This window comes from Pleurodeles waltl, chromosome 1_1, assembly GCF_031143425.1.
Source record: "Pleurodeles waltl isolate 20211129_DDA chromosome 1_1, aPleWal1.hap1.20221129, whole genome shotgun sequence".
Classification (NCBI taxonomy): Eukaryota; Metazoa; Chordata; class Amphibia; order Caudata; family Salamandridae; genus Pleurodeles; species Pleurodeles waltl.
In genome coordinates this window covers 23,994,716-24,019,826 of record NC_090436.1, presented here as the reverse complement: position 1 = coordinate 24,019,826, position 25,111 = coordinate 23,994,716, and the positions used below count along the sequence as shown (strand labels likewise).

Genomic DNA, 25,111 nt, shown 5'->3' with positions numbered 1-25,111 from the left:
GCCTTACAGCCCTAAGGCAGGGTGCACTATACCATAGGTGAGGGCACCAGTGCATGAGCACTGTGCTTGTAAGTGCAGGGTAGCCATAAGAGTATATGGTCTGGGAGTCTGTCAAACACGAACTCCACAGCACCATAATGGCTACACTGAAAACTGGGAAGTTTGGTATCAAACTTCTCAGCACAATAAATGCACACTGATGCCAGTGTACATTTTATTGTAAAATACACCCCAGAGGGCACCTTAGAGGTGCCCCCTGAAACCTTAACCAACTACCCGTGTAGGCTGACTGGTTTTAGCAGCCTGCCACACTCGAGACATGTTGCTGGCCACATGGGGGGAGCGCCTTTGTCACTCTGTGGCCAGTAACAAAGCCTGCACTGGGTGGAGATGCTATCACCTCCCCCAGGCAGGACCTGTAACACCTGGCGGTGAGCCTCAAAGGCTCACCCCCCTTTGTTCCAGCACCGCAGGGCACTCCAGCTAGTGGAGTTGCCCGCCCCCTCCGGCCACGGCCCCACTTTTGGCGGCAAGGCCGGAGGAATTAATGTGAAAAACAGGGAGGAGTCACTGGCCAGTCAGGACAGCCCCTAAGGTGTCCTGAGCTGAAGTGACTCTAACTTTTAGAAATCCTCCATCTTGCAGATGGAGGATTCCCCCAATAGGGATAGGAATGTGACCCCCTCCCCTTGGGAGGAGGCACAAAGAGGGTGTACCCACCCTCAGGGCTAGTAGCCATTGGCTACTAACCCCCCAGACCTAAACACGCCCTTAAATTTAGTATTTAAGGGCTCCCCTGAACCTAAGAATTTAGATTCCTGCAACTTACGAAGAAGAGGACTGCTGAGCTGAAAAACCCCTGCAGAGAAGAAGAAGAAGACACCAACTGCTTTGGCCCCAGCCCTACCGGCCTGTCTCCCTCCTTCAGAAGAAAACTGCTCCAACGACGCTTTCCCTGGGACCAGCGACCTCTGAATCCTCAGAGGACTGCCCTGCTTCCAAAAGACCAAGAAACTCCAGAGAACAGCGGCCCTGTTCAACAAAGACTGTAACTTTGTTTCCAGAGGAGCAGATTTAAAGACCCCTGCAATCCCCACAAGAAGCGTGAGACTTGCAACACTGCACCCGGCGACCCCGACTCGACTGGTGGAGAACCAACACCTCAGGGAGGACCCTCCGGCGACTCCGAGACTGTAAGTAACCAAAGTTGTCCCCCCTGAGCCCCCACAGCGACACCTGCAGAGGGAATCCCGAGGCTCCCCCTGACCGCGACTGCCTGACTCTAAAATCCCGACGGCTGGAAAAGACCCTGCACCCGCAGCCCCCAGCACCTGAAGGATCGGAACTCCAGTGAAGGAGTGACCCCCAGGAGGCCCTCTCCCTTGCCCAGGTGGTGGCTACCCCGAGGAGCCCCCCCCTTGCCTGCCTGCATCGCTGAAGAGACCCCTTGGTCTCTTATTGAAACCTAGTGAAAACCCGACGCGTGTTTGCACACTGCACTCGGCCGCCCCAGTGCAGCTGAGGGTGTACTTTTTGTGTGAGCTTGTGTCCCCCTCCCCGGTGCCCTACAAAACCCCCCTGGTCTGCCCTCCGAAGACGCGGGTACTTGCCTGCTGGCAGACTGGAACCGGGGCACCCCCTTCTCCATTGAAGCCTATGTGTTTTGGGCACCACTTTGAACTCTGCACCTGACCGGCCCTGAGCTGCTGGTGTGGTGACTTTGGGGTTGCTCTGAACCCCCAACGGTGGGCTACCTTGAACCCCAATTTGAACCCTGTAGGTGGTTTACTTACCTGCAAGAACTAACATTACTTTACCTCCCCCAGGAAGTGTGAAAATTGCACTGTGTCCACTTTTGAAATAGCTATATGTGTTTTATGTAAAAAGTATATATGCTATTGTGATTATTCAAAGTTCCTAAAGTACTTACCTGCAATACCTTTGAAATGAGATATTACATGTAGAATTTGAACCTGTGGTTCTTAAAATAAACTAAGAAAATATATTTTTCTATAACAAAAACCTATTGGCCTGGAATTGTCTCTGAGTGTGTGTTCCTCATTTATTGCCTGTGTGTATGTACAACAAATGCTTAACACTACTCCTTTGATAAGCCTACTGCTCGACCACACTACCCCAAAATAGAGCATTAGTATTATCTCTTTTTGCCACTATCTTACCTCTAAGGGGAACCCTTGGACTCTGTGCATACTATTCCTTACTTTGAAATAGTGCATACAGAGCCAACTTCCTACAAGCACCAAACATGCAACGGCGTGTGTTATTCTGGTCTCTGCACACACCTTCATTGCAGAACTGGATTAAAGTGCTAGCCTTTTCCTCATCACTAACCAGACTGACACAAAAACAGACTCAGACCTGTTAAAGGCATACTGCAGAGGAACACATTAGTCTGAATATTGTACTAACATCCAGCACAGCTCAGATAGACATTGTTATTGCATTTTTATCTTAGAAATGTCACGCAAACACATGAAAACTCATTAGTCAGATCATCCCTTGCGGACAGACCAACACACACCAGTGGTCTGTACCACTTAAGAGAGCATTGAAAAGAATAACAAACACCTCCCAACATGCTCGCCTCCCAGTAGCGGTTGATGTCAGGGAAGGTGGTGGGGAGTGGTGTACAACAATAATAAGAAAAAAAACTTACCTGCCTACCCGACGGATCGCTGCTCTTCTGCTTCTCTGGCTCCATGGCAGGCACAGACCTCCAGACTGCCCTGAGGCCAATCCCGACGCTGCTTTCATGCTGCTGGCAGCATGACAGCAGCATCAGGATTGGCCTGAGCGCCCTCGGTTTGCGCTTCCAGGCTTACTGGGAGCCTGTGCTTGCTGTCTCCAGCCCGGCAACACAGCTCGGGTTGAAGACTGCTCAGTGCCCGTGTCGGTTTGGCTGTACTGAGACTGCTGGCTTAACACACGTGCACTGAGGGGAGTGCACACCACTCCCTCGCCATGGCTGTCATTTCGATGATGACCCCGCCCCCATTTTTCAGCTGTGACGAAAAATAAAATGATAATAAACCTGGTTTATTATCATTTTAGTTTTCAAGTTTTGCCCCTGCTGGCAGGGTGGTGGCAATCCTCTGCCTTAACGGAGGAGTCGCTCCTGTCACCCCCTCTTCTCTGACCATAGTCTGTGTTCTGTTTTTTTACCAGGATGACGGACAGCTTTCCAAAACGACCCCACTGCGTTTACCGCCGATTCCGGTGGTGCGTTGTTGATGCACAGAAGCACGAGGACATCTCCACAGAGACACACTAGTAACAATAACATTGCCAAAGGCACACAAGGTTGCTGGAGACGTTTACCCCGTGGCCCGTCAGGTACCCCTAGTGTACAATATAAACGGGGCGTATAAAACATGCTAGGTAACGCTTACTGACATACTCGTAGAAAATACTCCGGATGGTTCGGTCACGATGCTCATTTTTACAGAAACTAAACCTCAACAGGAAACACTTACCAATATAAACGTAGCAGGTGCCCCAGTTGAAGCTCAGCTTCTGGAAAGGACAAGCCACCCTAACTCTCGGGCTTGGCAAAGATAAAGCAAGGCTGTGCGCTCAGAGATCCCATAGCAAAAAAGATCCAGAATCCTTCCTGGAAGTGAACTGATGATGTACTAGAGCGTAATCTGTATCTGACTGTGACGCGCGGGTTCTATCTTCCTCTCCTGGAGGCACAGAGTAGAAGGTTCTCCCTTTAAGAAGCACCTGTAAGCTCCGCCCGCTGAGCCACGCCCCGTCCACCCTCGAAGTAGGTAGGGAATTCCCGCCTCTTGCCAGGATGACGGACAGCTTTCCAAAACGACCCACTGCGTTTTACCGCCGATTCCGGTGGTGTGTTGTTGATGCGCAGAAGCACGAGGACATCTCCACAAAGACGCACTAGTAACAATAACATTGCCAAAGGCACACAAGGTTGCTGGAGACGTTTACCCCGTGGCCCATCACGTACCCCTATTGTACAATATAAACAGGGTATATAAAACATGCCAGGTAACGCTTACTGACATACTCGTAGAAAATACTCCGGTTGTGTAGGCCACGATGCTCATTTTACAGAAACTAAACCTCAAAGGAAGCACTTACCAATATAAACGTAGCAGGTGCCGCAGTCGAAGCTCAGCTTCTGGAAAGGACAAGCCACCCTAACTCGCGGGCTTGGCAAAGATAAAGCAAGGCTGTGCGCTCAGAGATCCCATAGCAGAGGAAGATCCAGAATCCTTCCTGGAGGTGAACTGATGATGTACTGGAGCATAATCTGTATCTGACTGTGACGCGCGGTTTCTATCTTCCTCTCCTGGAGACACAGAGTAGAAGGTTCCCCCTTTATGAAGCACCTGTAAGCTCCGCCCGCTGAGCCACGCCCCGTCAACCCTCGAAATAGGTAGGGGAATTCCCACCTCTTGCCAGAATGATGGACAGCTTTCCAAGGCGACCCCACTGCGTTTGCCGCCGACTCGCGTGGTGCGTCGTTGATGCGCAGGGGCGCGAGGACATCTCCGCGGGGACGCACTAATGGCAATGACATTGCCGGGGGCACACAAGGTTGCTGAAGACGTTTTGCCCCCGTGGCCCATCACGTACCCTAGTGTACAATGTGGACGCGGCAGATGCCGCGGTTGAAGCTCACCTTCTGGAAAGGACGGCCCACCCTGGCTCTTGGGCTTAGCAGGGATGGGGCGGGGCGGGGCTGTGCGCTCAGAGATCCCATGGCGGAGGGGATCTGGAATCCTTCCTGGAGGTGAGCTGATGATGTGCTGGAGCGTGGTCTGTGTCTGACTGGGACGCGCGGTTTCTGTCTTCCTCTGCTGGAGACACAGAGTGGAGGGTTTCTCCCTTTGTGGAGCACCTGTGGGCTCCGCCCGCTGGGCCACGCCCCGTCCACCCTCGAGGTAGGTGGGGGAGTTCCCGCCTTTTTACCAGGATGATGGATGGACGACTAAGTATTTTTTACCCATGTTTCTAATTATGTGTTGTATGTGCAGATGTGTGTGTATAGTCATGTGTGTGTGTGTGTGTATAAATATATATATATATATATATATTTGTATATGTTGTTTCTGTGCCTGGCATGTTTCTATGAATTTCTGCTCTCTTTTTATCACACTTATCTACTCATCGCTCTTATGTCATGTCTCTATCAAACTATCCTCCATTCTCACTCGGACTCATCCCAAATCCCTTCGACCACTTCCATCTCCTAAATATCTCTGCCTAAGCTCATCCCTCCACCCCCACATCTAACTCACCAAACCTCACTCTACCTCTGTGACCTCCCACACAACCCTACTAAATTCTCCTGCATTCATCTCACCCTGCTACTATGCTCTCCCTAACCCTTCCACATCCTCTTTCCCCTCCGACCCCCTTTTATTCATCTCAAGCCTTTGGATTGAGCAAATGAAGGATAAACTCCCAATTAACACTTCTGGATTTCTTTCCTCCTCCACCCCTCCATTACTCCAGTCAATCTAACTAACAAACTCTCATATCCGCAACTCAAATTAACTCATAATAATACTAAAACTGTACTCCTTATTAAATTATACTAATCCATCACTAATTCTTGTTGGGTACCGGAGTAGCGTGCTACTCATCGAAAAGCGCTTCGACGCCTCGTCAGGGGTAGTAAGCGCTATATAAATACGATTACAATTACAATTACAATTCTACATAAATAAAAATAACTTAACATAATCACATATACAGTATGTAGGAAGTTGGCTCTGTATGTGCTATTTTAAAGTAAGGAATAGCATGCACAGAGTCCAAGGGTTCCCCTTAGAGGTAAGATAGTGGCAAAAAGAGATAATACTAATGCTCTATTTTGTGGTAGTGTGGTCGAGCAGTAGGCTTATCCAAGGAGTAGTGTTAAGCATTTGTTGTACATACACACAAGCAATAAATGAGGAACACAGACTCAGAGACAAATCCAGCCAATAGGTTTTGTTATAGAAAAATATATTTTCTTAGTTTATTTTAAGAACCACAGGTTCAAATTCTACATGTAATATCTCATTTGAAAGGTATTGCAGGTAAGTACTTTAGGAACTTTGAATCATTTCATTAGCATGTATACCTTTTACATAAAACACAATAAGCTGTTTTAAAAGTGGACACAGTGCAATTTTCACAGTTCCTGGGGGAGGTAAAGTAATGTTAGTTTTAACAGGTAAGTAAGTCACTTACAGGTTTCAGTTTTTGGTCCAAGGTAGCCCACCGTGGTTCAGAGCAACCCCAAAGTTATCACACCAGCAGCTCAGGGCCGGTCAGGTGCAAAGGTCAAAGAGGTGCCCAAAACACATAGGCTTCAATGGAGAGAAGGGGGTGCCCCGGTTCCAGTCTGCCAGCAGGTAAGTACCCGCGTCTTCGGAGGGCAGACCAGGGGGGTTTTGTAGGGCACCGGGGGGACACAAGTCAGCACAAAAAGTACACCCTCAGCAGCGCGGGGGCGGCCGGGTGCAGTGTGCAAACACGCGTCGGGTTTGTAATGGTTTCCTATGAGAGATCAAGGGATCTCTTCAGCGTTGCAGGCAGGCAAGGGGGGGGCTCCTCGGGGTAGCCACCACCTAGGCAAGGGAGAGGGCCTCCTGGGGGTCACTCCTGCACAGGAGTTCCGTTTCTTTAGGTGCTGGGGGCTGCGGGTGCAGGGTCTTTTCCAGCCGTCGGGAAATGGAGTTCAGGCAGTCGCGGTCAGGGGGAGCCTCGGGATTCCCTCTGCAAGCGTCGCTGTGGGGGCTCAGGGGGGACAACTTTAGTTACTCACAGTCGTAGAGTCGCCGGAGGGTCCTCCCTGAAGCGTTGTTTCTCCACCAGTGGAGTCGGGGTCGCCGGGTGCAGTGTTGCAAGTCTCACGCTTCTTGCGGGGAGTTGCAGGGGTCTTTAAATCTGCTACTTGAAACAAAGTTGCAGTTCTTTTGGAGCAGTGCCGCTGTCCTCGGGAGTTTCTAGTCTTTCTTGAAGCGGGGCAGTCCTCAGAGGATTCAGAGGTCGCTGGTCCCTTGGAAAGCGTCGCTGGAGCAGGTTTCTTTGGAAGGCAGGAGACAGGCCGGTAAGTCTGGAGCCAAAGCAGTTGGTGTCTTCTGTTCTTCCTCTGCAGGAGTTTTTCAGCTCAGCAGTCCTTCTTCTTGAGGTAAGTTGCAGGAATCTAAATTCTTAGGTTCAGGGGAGCCCTTAAATACTAAATTTAAGGGCGTGTTTAGGTCTGGGGGGTTAGTAGCCAATGGCTACTAGCCCTGAGGGTGGGTACACCCTCTTTGTGCCTCCTCCCAAGGGGAGGGGGTCACATCCCTAATCCTATTGGGGGAACCCTCCATCTGCAAGATGGAGGATTTCTAAAAGTTAGAGTCACCTCAGCTCAGGACACCTTAGGGGCTGTCCTGACTGGCCAGTGACTCCTCCTTGTTGTTTTCTTTGTTTCCTCCGGCCTTGCCGCCAAAAGTGGGGGCCGTGGCCGGAGGGGGCGGGCAACTCCACTAGCTGGAGTGTCCTGCGGTGCTGTGACAAAGGGGTGAGCCTTTGAGGCTCACCGCCAGGTGTTACAGCTCCTGCCTGGGGGAGGTGTTAGCATCTCCACCCAGTGCAGGCTTTGTTACTGGCCTCAGAGTGACAAAGGCACTCTCCCCATGGGGCCAGCAACATGTCTCTAGTGTGGCAGGCTGCTGGAACCAGTCAGCCTACACAGATAGTTGGTTAAGGTTTCAGGGGGCACCTCTAAGGTGCCCTCTGGGGTGTAGTTTACAATAAAATGTACACTGGCATCAGTGTGCATTTATTGTGCTGAGAAGTTTGATACCAAACTTCCCAGTTTTCAGTGTAGCCATTATGGTGCTGTGGAGTTCGTGTAAAACAGACTCCCAGACCATATACTCTTATGGCTACCCTGCACTTACAATGTCTAAGGTATTGCTTAGACACCGTAGGGGCACAGTGCTCATGCACTGGTGCCCTCACCTATGGTATAGTGCACCCTGCCTTAGGGCTGTAAGGCCTACTAGAGGGGTGACTTATCTATACCTGCATAGGCAGTGAGAGGCTGGCATGGCACCCTGAGGGGAGTGCCATGTCGACTTACTCGTTTTGTTCTCACCAGCACACACAAGCTGGCAAGCGGTGTGTCTGTGCTGAGTGAGGGGTCTCCAGGGTGGCATAAGACATGCTGCAGCCCTTAGAGACCTTCCTTGGCATCAGGGCCCTTGGTACCAGGGGTACCACTTACAAGGGACTTATCTGGATGCCAGGGTGTGCCAATTGTGTAAAACAAAAGTACAGGTTAGGGAAAGAACACTGGTGCTGGGGCCTGGTTAGCAGGCCTCAGCACACTTTCAATTCAAAACATAGCATCAGCAAAGGCAAAAAGTCAGGGGGTAACCATGCCAAGGAGGCATTTCCTTACACAGTATATATATGAACAGGTTGTCCGAAAATATAATTTCTAAGTTTACTTATGTATGTGTTTTTTGAGTACATACTAGAATAAAACACTGAAAAGTATGCAAAATATATTGATCCAATAAAAATGCAACACAGCATGAATCAAGCATTGGCAAAGCCAGTAGGTCTCTCCTTTTGGGCCTGTTGCCTTTGGCAGTGCTGTACAGCATCAGCAACACAACTCAACTACTTTGTTTAAAACAATACAATCAAAGACCACAACAATAAAAAGATGCCATTATCAAACCATGCTGTGCAATAGAAATAGTGCCGGCTGCCATATAAGTGTGCAGGTTCATAGACTGAGAAAAAGAGGTTAAAAATATAAATTATCTGTACTGCTTACAGTCCATAAGGCTTAATCGCTCTTGCCCCTGTTTTCACCCTGATTTTAAAGTGCCTTTCTCTTCATTTTCACTGCTTTCTCCCTCGTTTTCACTGCTTTCTCCTTGCCTTTGCCCTGTTTTTTGAGTGCCTTCTCCTTGATTTTCCCTCGTTTTTACTGCTTTCGCCTTCCTTTTCTCTCATTTTCACAGCTTTTTCCTTGCTCTGCCCTTGTTTTCAATGTTTTCTCCTGACTTTTTCCCATGTTTTTGAGTGCCTTCTTATTTTTCCCTCCTTTGCACTGATTTCTCCTTTCTTTTTCCCCTGTTTTTTGAGTGCCTTCTCCTGGCTTTTACCTCGTTCCCTCTGCTTTCTCCTTGCTTTTTCCCTCATTTTCAGTCCTTTCTCCTGGCTTTTCCCCTATGTTTTTGAGAGCATTCTCCTTGATTTGTCCCTCTTTTTCACTGCTTTTGCTTTATTTTTCTCTCATTTTCACTGCTTTTTTCTTGCCCTTGTTTTCAATGTTTTCTTCTGGCTTTTCCCCTGTGTATTTGAGAGCCTTCTCCTTCCGAAGGGCCCTCTAGACCAGGCTGTTAGAATGAGCCTCCGGAAGCTGCAAGTTCCTGGATATGCTGTCAGTTGATTAGCGGCGCCTTACAAAACCTAATTGATTGATTATCAGTGAGATCAGCTCCTCTCTAGAAAGTGCATGTGTGCCATAGAGGTTTGCAAAAAAGAGCTACACATTGAGGCCTGGGTGATCGTGGTCCGACTTGGCATTATAGGTTCAAAGATGGAAAGTAAAACTAAATTCTTCAATTCAACATTGAGTCACACAGAAACAGTAATGTAGGGAAAGATTTTGTATTTGGCCAAAACAAATTACACAAAAACAGCTATAAGGCATTGCAGCAACAAACAATATATATTCAAGGAAGAACTTGTAGAGCAGTCCTATGCTGAAAGATGCCAAATAAGCCAAATGTTCCACTTCAGGGACTGCAAACCTCCCTTGTTCATACAAGTTACCTGTCCTGCAGTCGTTTACGTGGATTGTGACTGTTGCCTTTTCTAGCTCGACAAGAGAAGCTTCAATGAATTTGACTGCCCTGCAGATCATCAAACTCTCTTGTCCCATAATGCACTTAGAAGTCACCTCCCTGATTGTCTGAACTTGTGTCTTAAAAAAAAAACAAGGTTTTAATAAGATGTCCCTTAGACTAATGAGGAATGGGCGCACACACAATATGTTATAGCGATTTAGTCTTGTTGCAAAATCCTCTACAACATTTGCAGGATTTCACTTGCTGAGAACTCCAGTCAGCTCTTATGTCGCCCACTACTAGCAGTTGAAATCTAAGTCTCATAACTTTCGATCTTATATTGGGTTTCATGTTTATAGACACATAGCTTAAATGAGTTGTAGGTAGATAGCTGGAGTTCCCCTCTTTTTAACATTGAAAGCTCCTATGCGTTCTCCATAAACGACACTGTTAGCAAATATTCTTTTGCTAATTTTTTGATGGGGCTATATCCCAATGTATTGCCTCCTTAAGGCTCAAGTAATCTAAGATTCGAATAAGATTCTTAATGCCATTAATTTTATGAATCTCCTGGTAACTGTAGAGATAGCTCCATAGTTCATTCTTAAATGTGCCTGGTGCAGCATTTTTCAACCTAGAACAGTACTTGATAAATGATATATCAGCCACCCGAGTGCAATTAAGGTGCCCAAATTCCAGCTTTAACTAATAGATCTGGTGACATTTGGGGAGCCCGAAAATGGTTCTAATGGCAGATGACAAATGGTTTCTAGTTCCATCTGCAACTTTACACTATATGTGGTTGATCCATATAGAATTGCCAGAAGAACAGATCCAGTACAGAGTCTCCGGAGGGGCGGGAAAGCTTCCAATTTATTTGTCTGAGTTGGTAATGCAGATAACTGGCTCTGTTTAGCATAGCCTTAAACTGGAAAATTGTGGCACAGGTAACTATCCTGCAAAACCCAAAATACTTATAGGCCTTGAATACTTTGATACATTCACAACCGATTGATCACTACTGCTTTTTGGATGTACCAAAAGAGATAATGTTTTAATTCAACAGTGATAAGTCTATGGAGACATGCCAGGGAGTGGGCGAGACCAGTGGGGCTATGGTACAGAAGAAATCTGCCACCTGGGTTTTGGAGGGAAGGAACAAGCTTGGAAGCTAGGTTGGTGAAATGGTCCTTATTTTATTCAGTTCTGCGGTACCAGAAAGCAGACCTGTTCCAGGCCGTGATTAGTGGGGGTCTTTATAGAGACCCCAGCGCTATGCCCTAGTTTCACCCTGACCCATGTATCTGTATGTAGCAGGGGCGTGGCTTTGAAAAGTGTTCCCAGTATGCTCCAGTTTTTTAATTTGCTCCATAGTACCTTACCAAAGGTGACAGTAAAGTTGAGGTGATAAGTATAGTGTCCTGTACCACTGTTACTTGCCTTTTGTGCCATTGGATTAATTGCCAGAATGTTATTCAAGGTTTCACACCCCTTCCAAAACCCTGCCTGGAACATGAGTGTAAGGAAATGCCTCCTTGGCATGGTTACCGCCTGACTTTTTGCCTTTGCTGATGCTAAGTTTTTATTTGAAAGTGTGCTGAGGCCTGCTAACCAGGCCCCAGCACCAGTGTTCTTTCCCTAACCTGTACTCTTGTTTCCACAATTGGCACACCCTGGCATCCAGGTAAGTCCCTTGTAACTGGTACCCCTGGTACCAAGGGCCCTGATGCCATGGAAGGTCTCTAAGGGCTGCAGCATATCTTATGCCACCCTGGAGACCCCTCACTCAGCACAGACACACTGCTTGCCAGCTTGTGTGTGCTGGTGAGAACAAAACGAGTAAGTCGACATGGCACTCCCCTCAGGGTGCCATGCCAACCTCACACTGCCTATGTAGTACAGATAAGTCGCCCCTCTAGCAGGCCTTACAGCCCTAAGGCAGGGTGCACTATACCATAGGTGAGGGCACCAGTGCATGAGCACTGTGCCCCTACAGTGTCTAAGAAAAACCTTAGACATTGTAAGTGCAGGGTAGCCATAAGAGTATATGGTCTGGGAGTCTGTCATACACGAACTCCACAGCACCATAATGGCTGCACTGAAAACTGGGAAGTTTGGTATCCAACTTCTCAGCACAATAAATGCACACTGATGCCAGTGTACATTTTATTGTAACATACCCCCCAGAGGGCACCTTAGAGGTGCCCCCTGAAACCTTAACCAACTACCCGTGTAGGCTGGCTGGTTTTAGCAGCCTGCCACACTCGAGAAATGTTGCTGGCCACATGGGGAGAGTGCCTTTGTCACTCTGTGGCTAGTAACAAAGCCTGTACTGGGTGGAGATGCTTATCACCTCCCCCTTGCAGGAACTGTAACACCTGGCGGTGAGCCTCAAAGGCTCACCCCCTTTGTTACAGCACCCCTGGGCATTCCAGCTAGTGGAGTTGCCCGCCCCCTCCGGCCACGGCCCCACTTTTGGCGGCAAGGCTGGAGGAGATAATGAGAAAAACAAGGAGTCGTCACTGGCCAGTCAGGACAGCCCCTAAGGCAACCTGAGCTGAGGTGACTCTGACTTTTAGAAATCCTCCATCTTGCAGATGGAGGATTCCCCCAATAGGGATAGGAATGTGACCCCCTCCCCTTGGGAGGAGGCACAAAGAGGGTGTAGCCACCCTCAGAGCTAGTAGCCATTGGCTACTGCCCTCCCAGACCTAAACACACCCCTAAATTCTGTATTTAGGGGCTCCCCAGAACCTAGGAACTCAGATTCCTGCAACCTAAGAAGAAGAGAGGACTGCTAAGCTGAAAAACCCGGCAGAGAAGACTGAGACACCAACTGCTTTGGCCCCAGCTCTACCGGCCTGTCTCCCCCCCCCCCTTCTAAAGACACTGCTCCAGCAACACTTTCTCCAGGGACCAGCGACCTCTGAATCCCCAGAGGACTGCCCTGCTCTAGAAGGACCAAGAACTCCTGAGGACAGCGGCTCTGTTCACCCAAGACTGCAACTTTGTAACAAAGGAGCAACTTTAAAACAACCTGCGTTTGTGAACATCTCACCAGCTAGGCTTCTCATGCTTGCATGCACCAGGCTTCTCATCTCTCAAGACTTCTCATGTTTGTAAACATCTCGCCAGCTAGTCTTCTCGTGCTTGCATGCACCAGGCTTCTCATCTCTCAAGACTTCTCATGTTTGTGAACATCTCGCCAGCTAGGCTTCTCGCGCTTACATGTACCAGGCTTCTCATGTTTGTGAACATCTCACCAGCTAGGCGTCTTGTACTTGCATTGCACCAGGCTTCTAATTTCTCAAGACTTCTCATGTTTGTGAACATCCAGGCCTCTGATCTCTCAAGACTTCTCATGTTTGTAAACATCTCGCCAGCTAGGCTTCTCGTCCTTGCATTGCACCAGGCTTCTCATCTCTGACATCTTGTGTTTGTGAACATCTCACAGGCTAGGCTTCTCGTGCTTGCATGCCCCAGGCTTCTTTTCTCTCAAGACTTCTCATTTGTCAGCGTCTCATACATTACACTTCTATTGTTTCTGAGTAACTCTCATTACCCTTCTCATTACTTGTGTCAAACTCACAAGACTGCTAGTAAAGGTCTAAGGTACAACATCCTGCTGGAGGAAGGAAGGCGGACTCTAGATTTCAATGGTAATGGCTTAAGTTACTGCAGCAAAGTGCAGCAAGTAGTAAAACCTATTGGCTTTGGTAATATTTATTAAGCATTCTGTGCAGCAGTTGTCTCCTCATTCAATGTTGGGTCTCCAGGTAAGTCCTTGTAGTTCACTGGAAAGATTCTCAAGCTTTGGTCTCTCACTGGCAGAGCCTTTATATGTTAGTCTGTGGTGTAATCTATGTCCATGTCTAACGTAGGACCCTTTTTTTTGCAGAGATTTGTGGTACCATGGAGTCAGGTGGCCTGGCGTACTCTGGCAACATCCTCCAGTCTCCAGCACCCCATCAGGAAACAGGTGAGCTCTGAAGGCAAAGCCGGGCGGGTGGGAACGGTGCGCTGTGGATGGTGTTTGTCGGGATGAAGGAAGAAGAGTGAACACCTTTACTTGGGTGTTGGGAAACAGTTCAATTCAGTAAACTGCATCTCCTCACTGGATTACTGATGTTCCTTCACAGTAACTGAATAATACTCTTCTGGTCCACTTACTAACAGTCCAGGTTTCAGGAACACTGTCCTGGATGAATCTTGCACCCAAAGAAACTTAAACTTCTAAACATTCATTGGGGAAAATGCCTTAACCACATCAGCAACAAGCCCCCGAAGCATCAGGCACCTATGCCACATGGAAAAAAGAATTTAAATTCCTGGTCACTGAAAAAGCATGAACGGAGAGAAGGACTCTTAAGTTCTTAAATATCCTAGGGAGGTATTGCATCGAGTCTGTCCCTGTTTTATGTTGCAAAGTTCTGTGTGTACAGAATCGGGTTAGTAGAGGTCATGTATCTCGGTCTGTGACACAGAAAATATTGGGTATTGTTCTCTCAGTCCCCAGTCATGAATCAAGAGTATTGATTAGCAGGTATGTTCCAGGAGCATCACATACATCAAATGCAAGAACTGGCTGGTGTTCGGCACCGAATCCTACTCAATAACCAGTAAGTTAAACATTTGCAAATAGAAAATGAATTCAAAGCCAGAATAAGTTTTTTTCAAATTGATTGTGAAACTGCTGAGACTGGACCAAATCTTGACAACGACTTGCTTCAAAATACCTCATTTTAAGCTGGTAGTCGAAACGTTGCTGTTGCATATTTGGGAATGCACAGAGATGCTTTGCATGTTTTGTGTAAAAAGAGCCCTGCGTGGTGTGCTCTTGAAATATCCTTTGGGAGTCCTCTTGTCTGTGTCCTTCAGCAAGGCACTGGAGACCACAGTGTAAAAAAAAACAAAGTTGATGAACTAATTTCTCAGTTTGCTTTTTTACTTCCTCCCCGTCACAGATCCTTGCTGTACCTCAAAATGGGTAATTGGAGTAACATGTTTGATTCCTATATAGCTGGGGAGCTCATTTGTTTCAATAATAAAATTAATGCTCTGCCCGAGGTGTGATTTCTCCCCCCCTCCATCCCCCCATACTTGTGGGCCAGATGAACAAAATTCCTATTTTGCATTTCCTAAATAGCAAATCCTAAGACATTGCTATTTAGGAAATGCAAAATGGAATGTAAAAAAAAAAAAACTAGAGAATTCCTAAAAGTGATTTCTACAGACTAGAAATCGCTTTTATTAAATCACTATATAAGAAATGCTACACCATTCATACCTATGGGACTAGAGGCCTGTAAGGAAATGCCTCCTTGGCATGGTTACCCCCTGACTTTTTGCCTTTGCTGATGCTATGTTTTGAATTGAAAGTGTGCTGAGGCCTGCTAACCAGGCCCCAGCACCAGTGTTCTTTCCCTAACCTGTACTTTTGATTCCACAATTGGCACACCCTGGCATCCAGATAAGTCCCTTGTAACTGGTACCTCTAGTACCAAGGGCCCTGATGCCAGGGAAGGTCTCTAAGGGCTGCAGCATGTATTATGCCACCCTAGAGACCCCTCACTCAGCACAGACACACTGCTTACCAGCTTGTGTGTGCTAGTGAGAACAAAATGAGTAAGTCGACATGGCACTCCCCTCAGGGTGCCATGCCAGCCTCTCACTGCCTATGCAGTATAGGTAAGACACCCCTCTAGCAGGCCTTACAGCCCTAAGGCAGGGTGCACTATACCATAGGTGAGGGTACCAGTGCATGAACACTGTGCCCCTACAGTGTCTAAGCAAAACCTTAGACATTGTAAGTGCAGGGTAGCCATAAGAGTATATGGTCTGGGAGTCTGTTTTACACGAACTCCACAGCACCATAATGGCTACACTGAAAACTGGGAAGTTTGGTATCAAACTTCTCAGCACAATAAATGCACACTGATGCCAGTGTACATTTTATTGTAAAATACACCACAGAGGGCACCTTAGAGGTGCCCCCTAAAACTTAACCGACTATCTGTGTAGGCTGACTGGTTCCAGCAGCCTGCCACACTAGAGACATGTTGCTGGCCCCATGGGGAGAGTGCCTTTGTCACTCTGAGGCCAGTAACAAAGCCTGCACTGGGTGGAGATGCTAACATCTCCCCCAGGCAGGAGCTGTAACACCTGCCGGTGAGCCTCAAAGGCTCACCCCTTTGTCACAGCACCGCAGGACACTCCAGCTAGTGGATTTGCCCGCCCCCTCCGGCCCCGGCCCCCACTTTTGGCGGCAAGGCCGGAGAAAATAATGAGAATAACAAGGAGGAGTCACTGGCCAGGCAGGACAGCCCCTAAGGTGTCCTGAGCTGAGGTGACTCTAACTTTTAGAAATCCTCCATCTTGCAGATGGAGGATTCCCCCAATAGGATTAGGGATGTGACCCCCTCCCCTTGGGAGGAGGCACAAAGAGGGTGTACTCACCCTCAGGGCTAGTAGCCATTGGCTACTAACCCCCCAGACCTAAACACGCCCTTAAATTTAGTATTTAAGGGCTTCCCTGAACCTAAAGATTTAGATTCCTGCAACAACAAGAAGGACTGCCTAGCTGAAAACCCCTGCAGAGGAAGACCAGAAGACAACAACTGCCTTGGCTCCAGAAACTCACCGGCCTGTCTCCTGCCTTCCAAAGAACTCTGCTCCAGCGACGCCTTCCAAAGGGACCAGCGACCTCTGAATCCTCTGAGGACTGCCCTGCTTCAACGACGACAAGAAACTCCCGAGGACAGCGGACCTGCTCCAAAAAGACTGCAACTTTATCCAAAGGAGCAGCTTTAAAGAACCCTGCAATCTCCCCGCAAGAAGCGTGAGACTTGCAACACTGCACCCGGCGACCCCGACTCGGCTGGTGGAGAACCAACACCTCAGGGAGGACCCCCGGACTACTCTACGACTGTGAGTACCAAAACCTGTCCCCCCTGAGCCCCCACAGCGCCGCCTGCAGAGGGAATCCCGAGGCTTCCCCTGACCGCGACTCTCTGAAACCTAAGTCCCGACGCCTGGAAAAGACCCTGCACCCGCAGCCCCCAGGACCTGAAGGACCGGACTTTCACTGCAGAAGTGACCCCCAGGAGTCCCTTGCCCAAGTGGAGGTTTCCCCGAGGAAGCCCCCCCTTGCCTGCCTGCAGCGCTGAAGAGATCCCTTGATCTCTCATTGACTTCCATTACAAACCCGACGCTTGTTTTAACACTGCACCCGGCCGCCCCCGCGCCGCTGAGGGTGAAATTTCTGTGTGGGCTTGTGTCCCCCCCGGTGCCCTACAAAACCCCCCTGGTCTGCCCTCCGAAGACGCGGGTACTTACCTGCTGGCAGACTGGAACCGGGGCACCCCCTTCTCTCCATTGAAGCCTATGCGTTTTGGGCACCACTTTGAACTCTGCACCTGACCGGCCCTGAGCTGCTGGTGTGGTAACTTTGGGGTTGCTCTGAACCCCCAACGGTGGGCTACCTTGGACCAAGAACTGAACCCTGTAAGTGTCTTACTTACCTGGTAAAACTAACAAAAACTTACCTCCCCCAGGAACTGTGAAAATTGCAGTGTCCACTTTTAAAATAGCTATTTGTGAATAACTTGAAAAGTATACATGCAATTGAAATGATTCAAAGTTCCTAATGTACTTACCTGCAATACCTTTCGAACAAGATATTACATGTTAAATTTGAACCTGTGGTTCTTAAAATAAACTAAGAAAAGATATTTTTCTATACAAAACCTATTGGCTGGATTTGTCTCTGAGTGTGTGTACCTCATTTATTGTCTATGTGTATGTACAACAAATGCTTAACACTACTCCTTGGATAAGCCTACTGCTCGACCACACTACCACAAAATAGAGCATTAGTATTATCTCTTTTTACCACTATTTTACCTCTAAGGGGAACCCTTGGACTCTGTGCATGCTATTCCTTACTTTGAAGTAGCACATACAGAGCCAACTTCCTACAAGGCCCATTGGTACGAATGATTTTACGTATCTAAAGGAAATATAAACCCAAGGATGCCTAGGGGCCTACAGGCCCCCCACCATCCCTCTTGATGCACCCCCCCAAAAAAGTGGCGCACACATAAAATGCACAAATGCCCTAGGGGCAACTTTGTGCTACATGGCACTTTAAATGCATTTTTTTGAACTAGCACATGGGTAACATCGACTTGAAGTTGATGGTAATAGCATTTACTTTGCCCATTTCGCATTTAGGAAATGCTTTGTACATGTACTCAGGACAATGCAAATAAGAAATCCCTATTCATGATTTCCTACTAGGGAATCTCAAAATGCGATTTCTACTGGGGAGAAATTGCATTTCGCGATTCCCTATTGGCCTTTGCACATCTGAAAAGGAGATTTAGCATTTCTCAATGGACCGAAATTGTGATTCAAACTGTTAACGTGCTAAATCCTTTCTTACATCTGGCCATGTATATAGTATCTGTATGCAGTAAAAGTCCTTAAAAAGTATAGAGGTCAAAAGATAAAAAGCAGAGCGCGAGCTCTGGTTCTTTACGTCTTTAAAGGCTCAAGTTAGCAACACTCCCCTAACATGTTGATGGTAGCTCATTCCACATAAAATGTAATTTCCAGTGCATATGAATCACTCTGCCTGGCGATGCGATCTTAAAACACAAACGTATTGGAAAGTCTCTATAGTTTGATATGTATGCCTCATTGAAATTAGAGAAGTTTGGATTGTAAAATAGGTGATAAAAGAGAATAATATAACCTTATTCTATGTTATTGTCCACTGCCCTATTTCATACACACATCCCAAATCCCACTAAAAGTTTGTGACACTAGAAGGGGGTGGAGGTTCCCTCCTCCTGATGAATTCTGAACCTAGGAAGATACCTTGACTGGTTAGCTTCTTATCTAACAGCACAAGTAATGGGTCCTGGTCCCTAATACAAGTCTTTTATGTATTACCAGGCTGAGGGAGTTAAGACTGAGGGGGCGTTCCATGTCACCATGCTCCCCGGAGATGGAGTGGGCCCTGAGCTCATGCATTCCGTCAAAGAGGTCTTCAAGGTGAGTCCCTTTGTCTGTAACATGTTTTGGTTTTATAGGGAAGAGATGGAAACGAGATGTGTGTGCAAATGCCCAGCTTGCTGGTTCCACGCCATGGTGGCTCAGTGTGGAGGTAAGTGTCACTTCTCTCTCTTTAGTGTTACTGGCTGATTGTGTCTTGTGTTGTGTAAGCTGGGCATGCCCTTAAAATTTGATGTAGCATTGTGAGGGCCTGGCTTTCAGCTAATTCTCCCATCCGCGTGTTATGGATTTTTGTGCTGTGAGCTGCGTCGGCGTGTGTGAGCAGGGCATTGAAGGGCGTTACTGTGGTGCTCATCACAGGTGGCGAAGTTCATTGGTTTTTCAGTTTTTTTTTTTAGTAAAGATTTTAGATGTTTAGGGATGACGTGCAGTGTGGGATTGTTCATGGTATGGCAAACAGAATGTGCTACAAAATTGGAGATGGTTGCCCCTGGATTTTATTTCCTCATTGGTTAAGCAGTGGTGTGTGTATGTGTGTAGTAATTTTGCGTTGTGTTGATCTTGGAATGCATCTTTGTGGTTTTGTGTTTTGTAGAATTGTGGTTGTGCTGTGGAGTTGTGACGTTTTGCTATAGTTTATTAGCGAGTTGTACTATGGCAGGTTAGTAAGGTGGGAAAGTTACTGGGGTCTTGGAATTGAATCAGTCTTTTCTATATTTTAGAAGATAAGTTTGCAAGCCACTTTGCAACCCGTTTAAAAAGTATTATTAGCATAACCATTCAAGAGCCACTTTATGAAACACAGATATCTGAAGAACTACTGAAGTGCTATGCGCCAAATGATAGAAGGCGCTATGCTTAGTAAAGTTCTAAACGTCATTGGCAGGTTTGGGTTAACTCAATGCGCAATAATTGCCATAGGATGTAAAACGGCAAATGCTACATTCAAATCACCACAGATACCTTTGTCGACTCTCCAGCGATACATGCAAAGTTTGAAAAAACGTGGAAAGTTCGACTTAACCATTGTTAACAAGCGGTTCTCACCCACTCAGTGATCTATTTATATATGTATGCATATTAAAGTGTCAACATTGGTTTATCTGTAGTTAAGGGTAACACAGCACTCTATAGGAAAACCATTTTCCATCCTTAATTACTCCGCTGCCCTTAATTTGCATAAAATGGTGGGAAAAATCCAATAAAAAATTGATTCTTTCATCATGCGAACTTTGGTGCAGATTCGTCAAACCGATCAGTGTTAATAGGGGGGTTCCAAAAAGTGATTTTTGAATTTAAGGTGAGAAGTCCCACAGGTGCCTTTTTAGTGGCAAAAGTACTAAAAACACCCAAGTGAAAGTACACCAGCTATGACATGTATGCTGTGCCCGGCTCCAGTGGCGTCTTTTGTTGGCTTTCCTTCAGCCACTTTTGAATTATGAGCAAATGAAGCTGCCTATTGAGCGAGGGTGGTTTGTCCTCACCCCTGTTAATGTTCATGAGTATTGGGAAAAAGTTAAGAACGAAATGCAGGTGGTCTCATCCGCTGAATTTTGCCCGTTTTCAGTCCCATTGCATGATGTGATTGTCTGGAACCCCCTGAAAGTGTTAGTGGGTTGGAGCCACTTTCTTTGTGGGATTGGCTGTGTGCAGCGTCAGGAGGCGGGATGCTGTGTGACGTGGAGGTGGACGGCCCGTGGGCCGGGTTGGCATTGTGCCGTTTGATAAATACATCCAATACCATCCGAGGTGCCCAGCTGGTGAGTGTGCAGTGTAGCTGTTTAATATTTTCCCAGCTACAATACTATTCTTGTTTTTCATTGTGGTTCCACGAGTCTGCTCGCCTTGACATGGATGCTGTGATCAGAGTCCTCACCCCCAATGTCTCTGCCCTGCAGGCTGCTGATGTGCCCGTCGTCTTCGATGAATTCCACCTAAGCGAAGTTCAGAACACCGCCTCGGATTCTAAACTGGAGGAGGTTCTGGACTCCATGAAGGCCAACCGGGTCGCCATCAAAGGTGCGGGACACTGGGTTGCACTAAGTTACCCTGTGGTCATTTAATAACGGTTTTACGCTTTCGTGCCCTCTGAAATTAAAGATGAACCTATTGCTTACAGATGTGCTGCATTTTTTACTCTGTTGTCATACGGGCTGCGTAAATTAAGCACTTTACCCCATCCCTTACAATGAACCCAACTACTAATCCCACCCAAACCACAATCCTGTGCTTAAACTAGGCCTCATCCCATCCCCTTACTAACACTGTCCCTTACACTGACCCCACCTGAACCACAACCCTCTGCTCAAAGTAGGCCTCATCCCATCCCTTATCTAACACTGTCCCTTACACTGACCCCACCCGAACCACAACCCTCTGCTCAAACTAGGCCTCATCCCATCGCTTACCTAACACCGTCCCTTACACTGACCCCACCTGAACCACAACCCTCTGCTTAAACTAGGCCTCATCCCATCCCTTACCTAACACCGTCCCTTACACCAACCCCACCTGAACCACAACCCTCTGCTCAAACTAGGCCTCATCCCATCCCTTATCTAACACTGTCCCTTACACTGACTCCACCTGAACCACAACCCTCTGCTCAAACTAGGCCTCATCCCATCGCTTACCTAACACCGCCCCTTACACTGACCCCACTGAACCACAACCCTCTGCTCTAACCAGGCCTCATCTCATCCCTTACCTAACACTGTCCCTTACACTGACCCCACTGAACCACAACCCTCTGCTCTAACCAGGCCTCATCCCATCCCTTACCTAACACTGTCCCTTACACTGACTCCACCTGAACCACAACCCTCTGCTCAAACTAGGCCTCATCCCATCGCTTACCTAACACCGTCCCTTACACTGACCCCACTGAACCACAACCCTCTGCTCTGACTAGGGCTCATCCAATCCCTTACCTAACACTGTCCCTTACACTGACCCCACCTGAACCACAACCCTCTGCTCAAACTAGGCCTCATCCCATACCTAATACCGTCCCTTACACTGACCCCACCCGAACCACAACCCTCTTCTCAAACTAGGCCTCATCCCACCCCTTACCTAACACGTCCCTTACACTGACCCCTCCTGAACCACAACCCTCTTCTCAAAGTAGGCCTCATCCCATCCCTTCTCTAACACCGTCCCTTACACTGACCCCACCCGAGCCACAACCCTCAGCTCTAACTTGGCATTGTAACAGACTACCATTGTCACCACCACCAACTGGACCTTCACTATAGAAGTGCGACCTTCACCTCATGCACCACCAGCCAGTCAGCCAGGGCTTGGCCTCCCATCTGAGGTACAGTGACAGCCAGGAGTATTACCTCACCACCCCTGTGTGGTCCAAAGGTGCACAGCTCAGCCAGGACTGCTACCCCCCCCGTTGTGCACGACTGGCGTCTCCATAGCAGCACAGCAGCAACACCACCCCCTCTCTTCGTAGACTGCTCGTTGCTGGGGGGCAGCAGCCCACTCCATCTCTTCCCCACCACCCGCCTGCCCATCTCTGAAGAGCATCAGACAATGGTCCACAAATCTGACCCACACAATAGAGAAGAAACATCAGAAACTACACCACAATATTAAACCAGATTTTTCTCCAGATATATTAATTCATAAAAGGGGAACTATGTACATTGTTGAGCTTCATAAATATATCTTTAGGGTAAAGCTACTCGATTTATATTTAAAAAAAAAAAAGAACTTATTCGCAGTTTGGGAGAAAATTTAGAAGAGCTGAGAGGCGTAGGCTGAGATGGTAAGGGACAGAATTTGATATGAGGGGGTGACCCTGGTCAGCTTACGTAAGGGGTCCTCAACCTTTTATGAGCAATGAAAATCAGTAGTATCTCAGTCCAAATGGTGAGCAACACAGAAACCGCAAGAAAGGATTGAAACGCGAATTCCTTCTACAGTGGGCACATTGATAATGCACGTACATTTGCAATAATCAACAGCATTTTTGTAAAGACATGTTCGATGGCATCTGTCGCTGGAGATACACATGTTGTGCATAGCCCGCCATCTGGTGTTGGGTCGGAGTGTTACAAGTTGTTTTTCTTCGAAGAAGTCTTTCGAGTCACGGGACCGAGTGACTCCTCCTCTTTGTCTCCATTGCGCATGGGCGTCGACTCCATCTTCGATTGTTTTCTTTCCGCCATCGGGTTCGGACGTGTTCCTGTCGCTCTGAGTTTCGGATCGGAAGGTTAGCTAACTATCGGAAGATTACGTCGGTATTGTTGCGTTCGGGATCGGCTTAGATAGAATCGACACCGCATCGAAGATTGAAGAGCTCCGGTGCCCTTCGGGGTAGCTTTCGATCCCCCGTCGGGGCCTGGTCGGCCCGACCGCGTGTACAACAACGCTGATGGAACGGACCCCGTTCCGTTTCTGTCCCAAATGCCATAACAAGTACCCGTATACAGACCAGCATTTGGTCTGTAACCTGTGCCTGTCGCCTGAGCACAGTGAAGAGACTTGCGAGGCCTGTCGTGCGTTCCGGTCCCGAAAGACACTTCGTGACCGTCGAGCCAGGAGACTTCAGATGGCGTCCACGCCGACAGCTCACCGAGAGTTCGAGGAACAAGAGGAAGAAGAAACCTTCTCGATCCACGAATCGGACTCCGAGGAATTCGACGATCAAAGAACTGTGAGTAAGACGTCGAAGAAACAAAAGAAAAGTGACAAGGCCCAGGGGACGCCACTGCCACCAGGCCATGGCTCGACCCATAAATTCGGTGACCGACCATCGGCACCGAAAAAGGCCGACACAGTGCCGAGATCGTCCGACTCCGGTCGAGACACCGGCACGCAGCCTTCTCGGGACCAAGAAAGTGCTGCTGAAAAGGATCGACGCCGAGATAGCGGTGCCGAAACGGCTCGACGCCGAGACAGCGGCACCGAGGAAGATCGACGCCGAGAGGTTTCGACTCTAAAAAAGAAGAAGGTCACCTCGGAGCCGAAAAAGAATACAGACAGGGTTTCGGTGCCGAAACGACCCGCAACCGACCAAGTTACCGGTTCCTATTCAGAGGAGCAGTCCTTGTCCTCTCAGATGCGAAAGCATAGATTTGAGGAAGAGTTGCAATCTACCGAAGTGGACCATACGCAGAAACGTATTTTCATACAGGAAGGAACAGGGAAAATAAGCACCCTTCCCCCTATTAGGAGAAAAAGGAGACTGGAGTTTCAGACAGACCAAGCACCACAAACAAAAATGGTGAAAAAGGTAACTCCGCCACCCTCTCCTCCACCTGTAACTAACGTTTCGCCAGCACAAACTCCATCACATTCCCCGGCTCACACCACCGTGGGCCAAGGTGACCAGGACCAAGACGCTTGGGACTTATACGACGCCCCAGTGTCGGACAACAGTCCAGAGGCGTATCCCACGAAGCCCTCACCACCAGAAGACAGCACAGCTTATTCACAAGTGGTGGCTAGAGCGGCAGAGTTCCACAACGTAAACCTCCACTCCGAACCAGTCGAGGATGACTTCTTATTCAACACCCTCTCATCCACCCACAGCTCCTACCAAAGCCTGCCTATGCTCCCAGGAATGCTTCGGCACGCAAAGGAAATCTTCAAGGAGCCGGTCAAGAGTAGGGCAATCACTCCAAGGGTTGAAAAGAAATACAAAGCGCCTCCCACAGACCCTGTTTTCATCACCACACAGCTGCCACCAGATTCTGTCGTAGTAGGAGCAGCTCGCAAGAGAGCCAACTCCCACACATCTGGGGATGCACCACCCCCAGATAAAGAGAGCCGCAAGTTCGATGCAGCCGGAAAGAGAGTCGCAGTGCAAGCTGCAAACCAGTGGCGCATCGCTAACTCTCAAGCACTACTTGCGCGCTATGACAGAGCCCATTGGGACGAGATGCAACACCTCATTGAGCATCTACCCAAGGAACTACAAAAGAGGGCAAAACAGGTGGTTGAGGAAGGACAGAACATATCAAATAATCAGATACGCTCCTCTATGGACGCAGCGGACACAGCTGCGAGAACAATTAACACATCTGTGACTATAAGAAGGCACGCATGGCTACGAACGTCTGGTTTTAAACCAGAGATACAGCAGGCAGTGCTCAATATGCCATTCAATGAAAAAGAACTGTTCGGACCAGAGGTGGACACGGCAATTGAGAAACTGAAAAAGGACACTGACACTGCTAAAGCCATGGGCGCACTCTACTCCCCGCAGAGCAGAGGCACTTACAGCACCTTCCGCAAGACAA

The 25,111-nt window shown here is 48.1% G+C and overlaps 1 protein-coding gene across 1 annotated transcript in view; it reads left to right on the top strand.

Moving 5' to 3' along the window:
• The window catches only part of IDH3B (isocitrate dehydrogenase (NAD(+)) 3 non-catalytic subunit beta), a 151,391-nt gene that overhangs the window by 11,087 nt on the left and 115,193 nt on the right, over positions 1-25,111 (top strand). Inside the window, exons 2-4 of the mRNA XM_069205867.1 lie at positions 13,735-13,815; positions 18,795-18,893; positions 20,753-20,873. Coding sequence (XP_069061968.1) covers positions 13,735-13,815; positions 18,795-18,893; positions 20,753-20,873 — 301 coding nt within the window. The remainder of the gene's footprint in view (positions 1-13,734; positions 13,816-18,794; positions 18,894-20,752; positions 20,874-25,111) is intronic.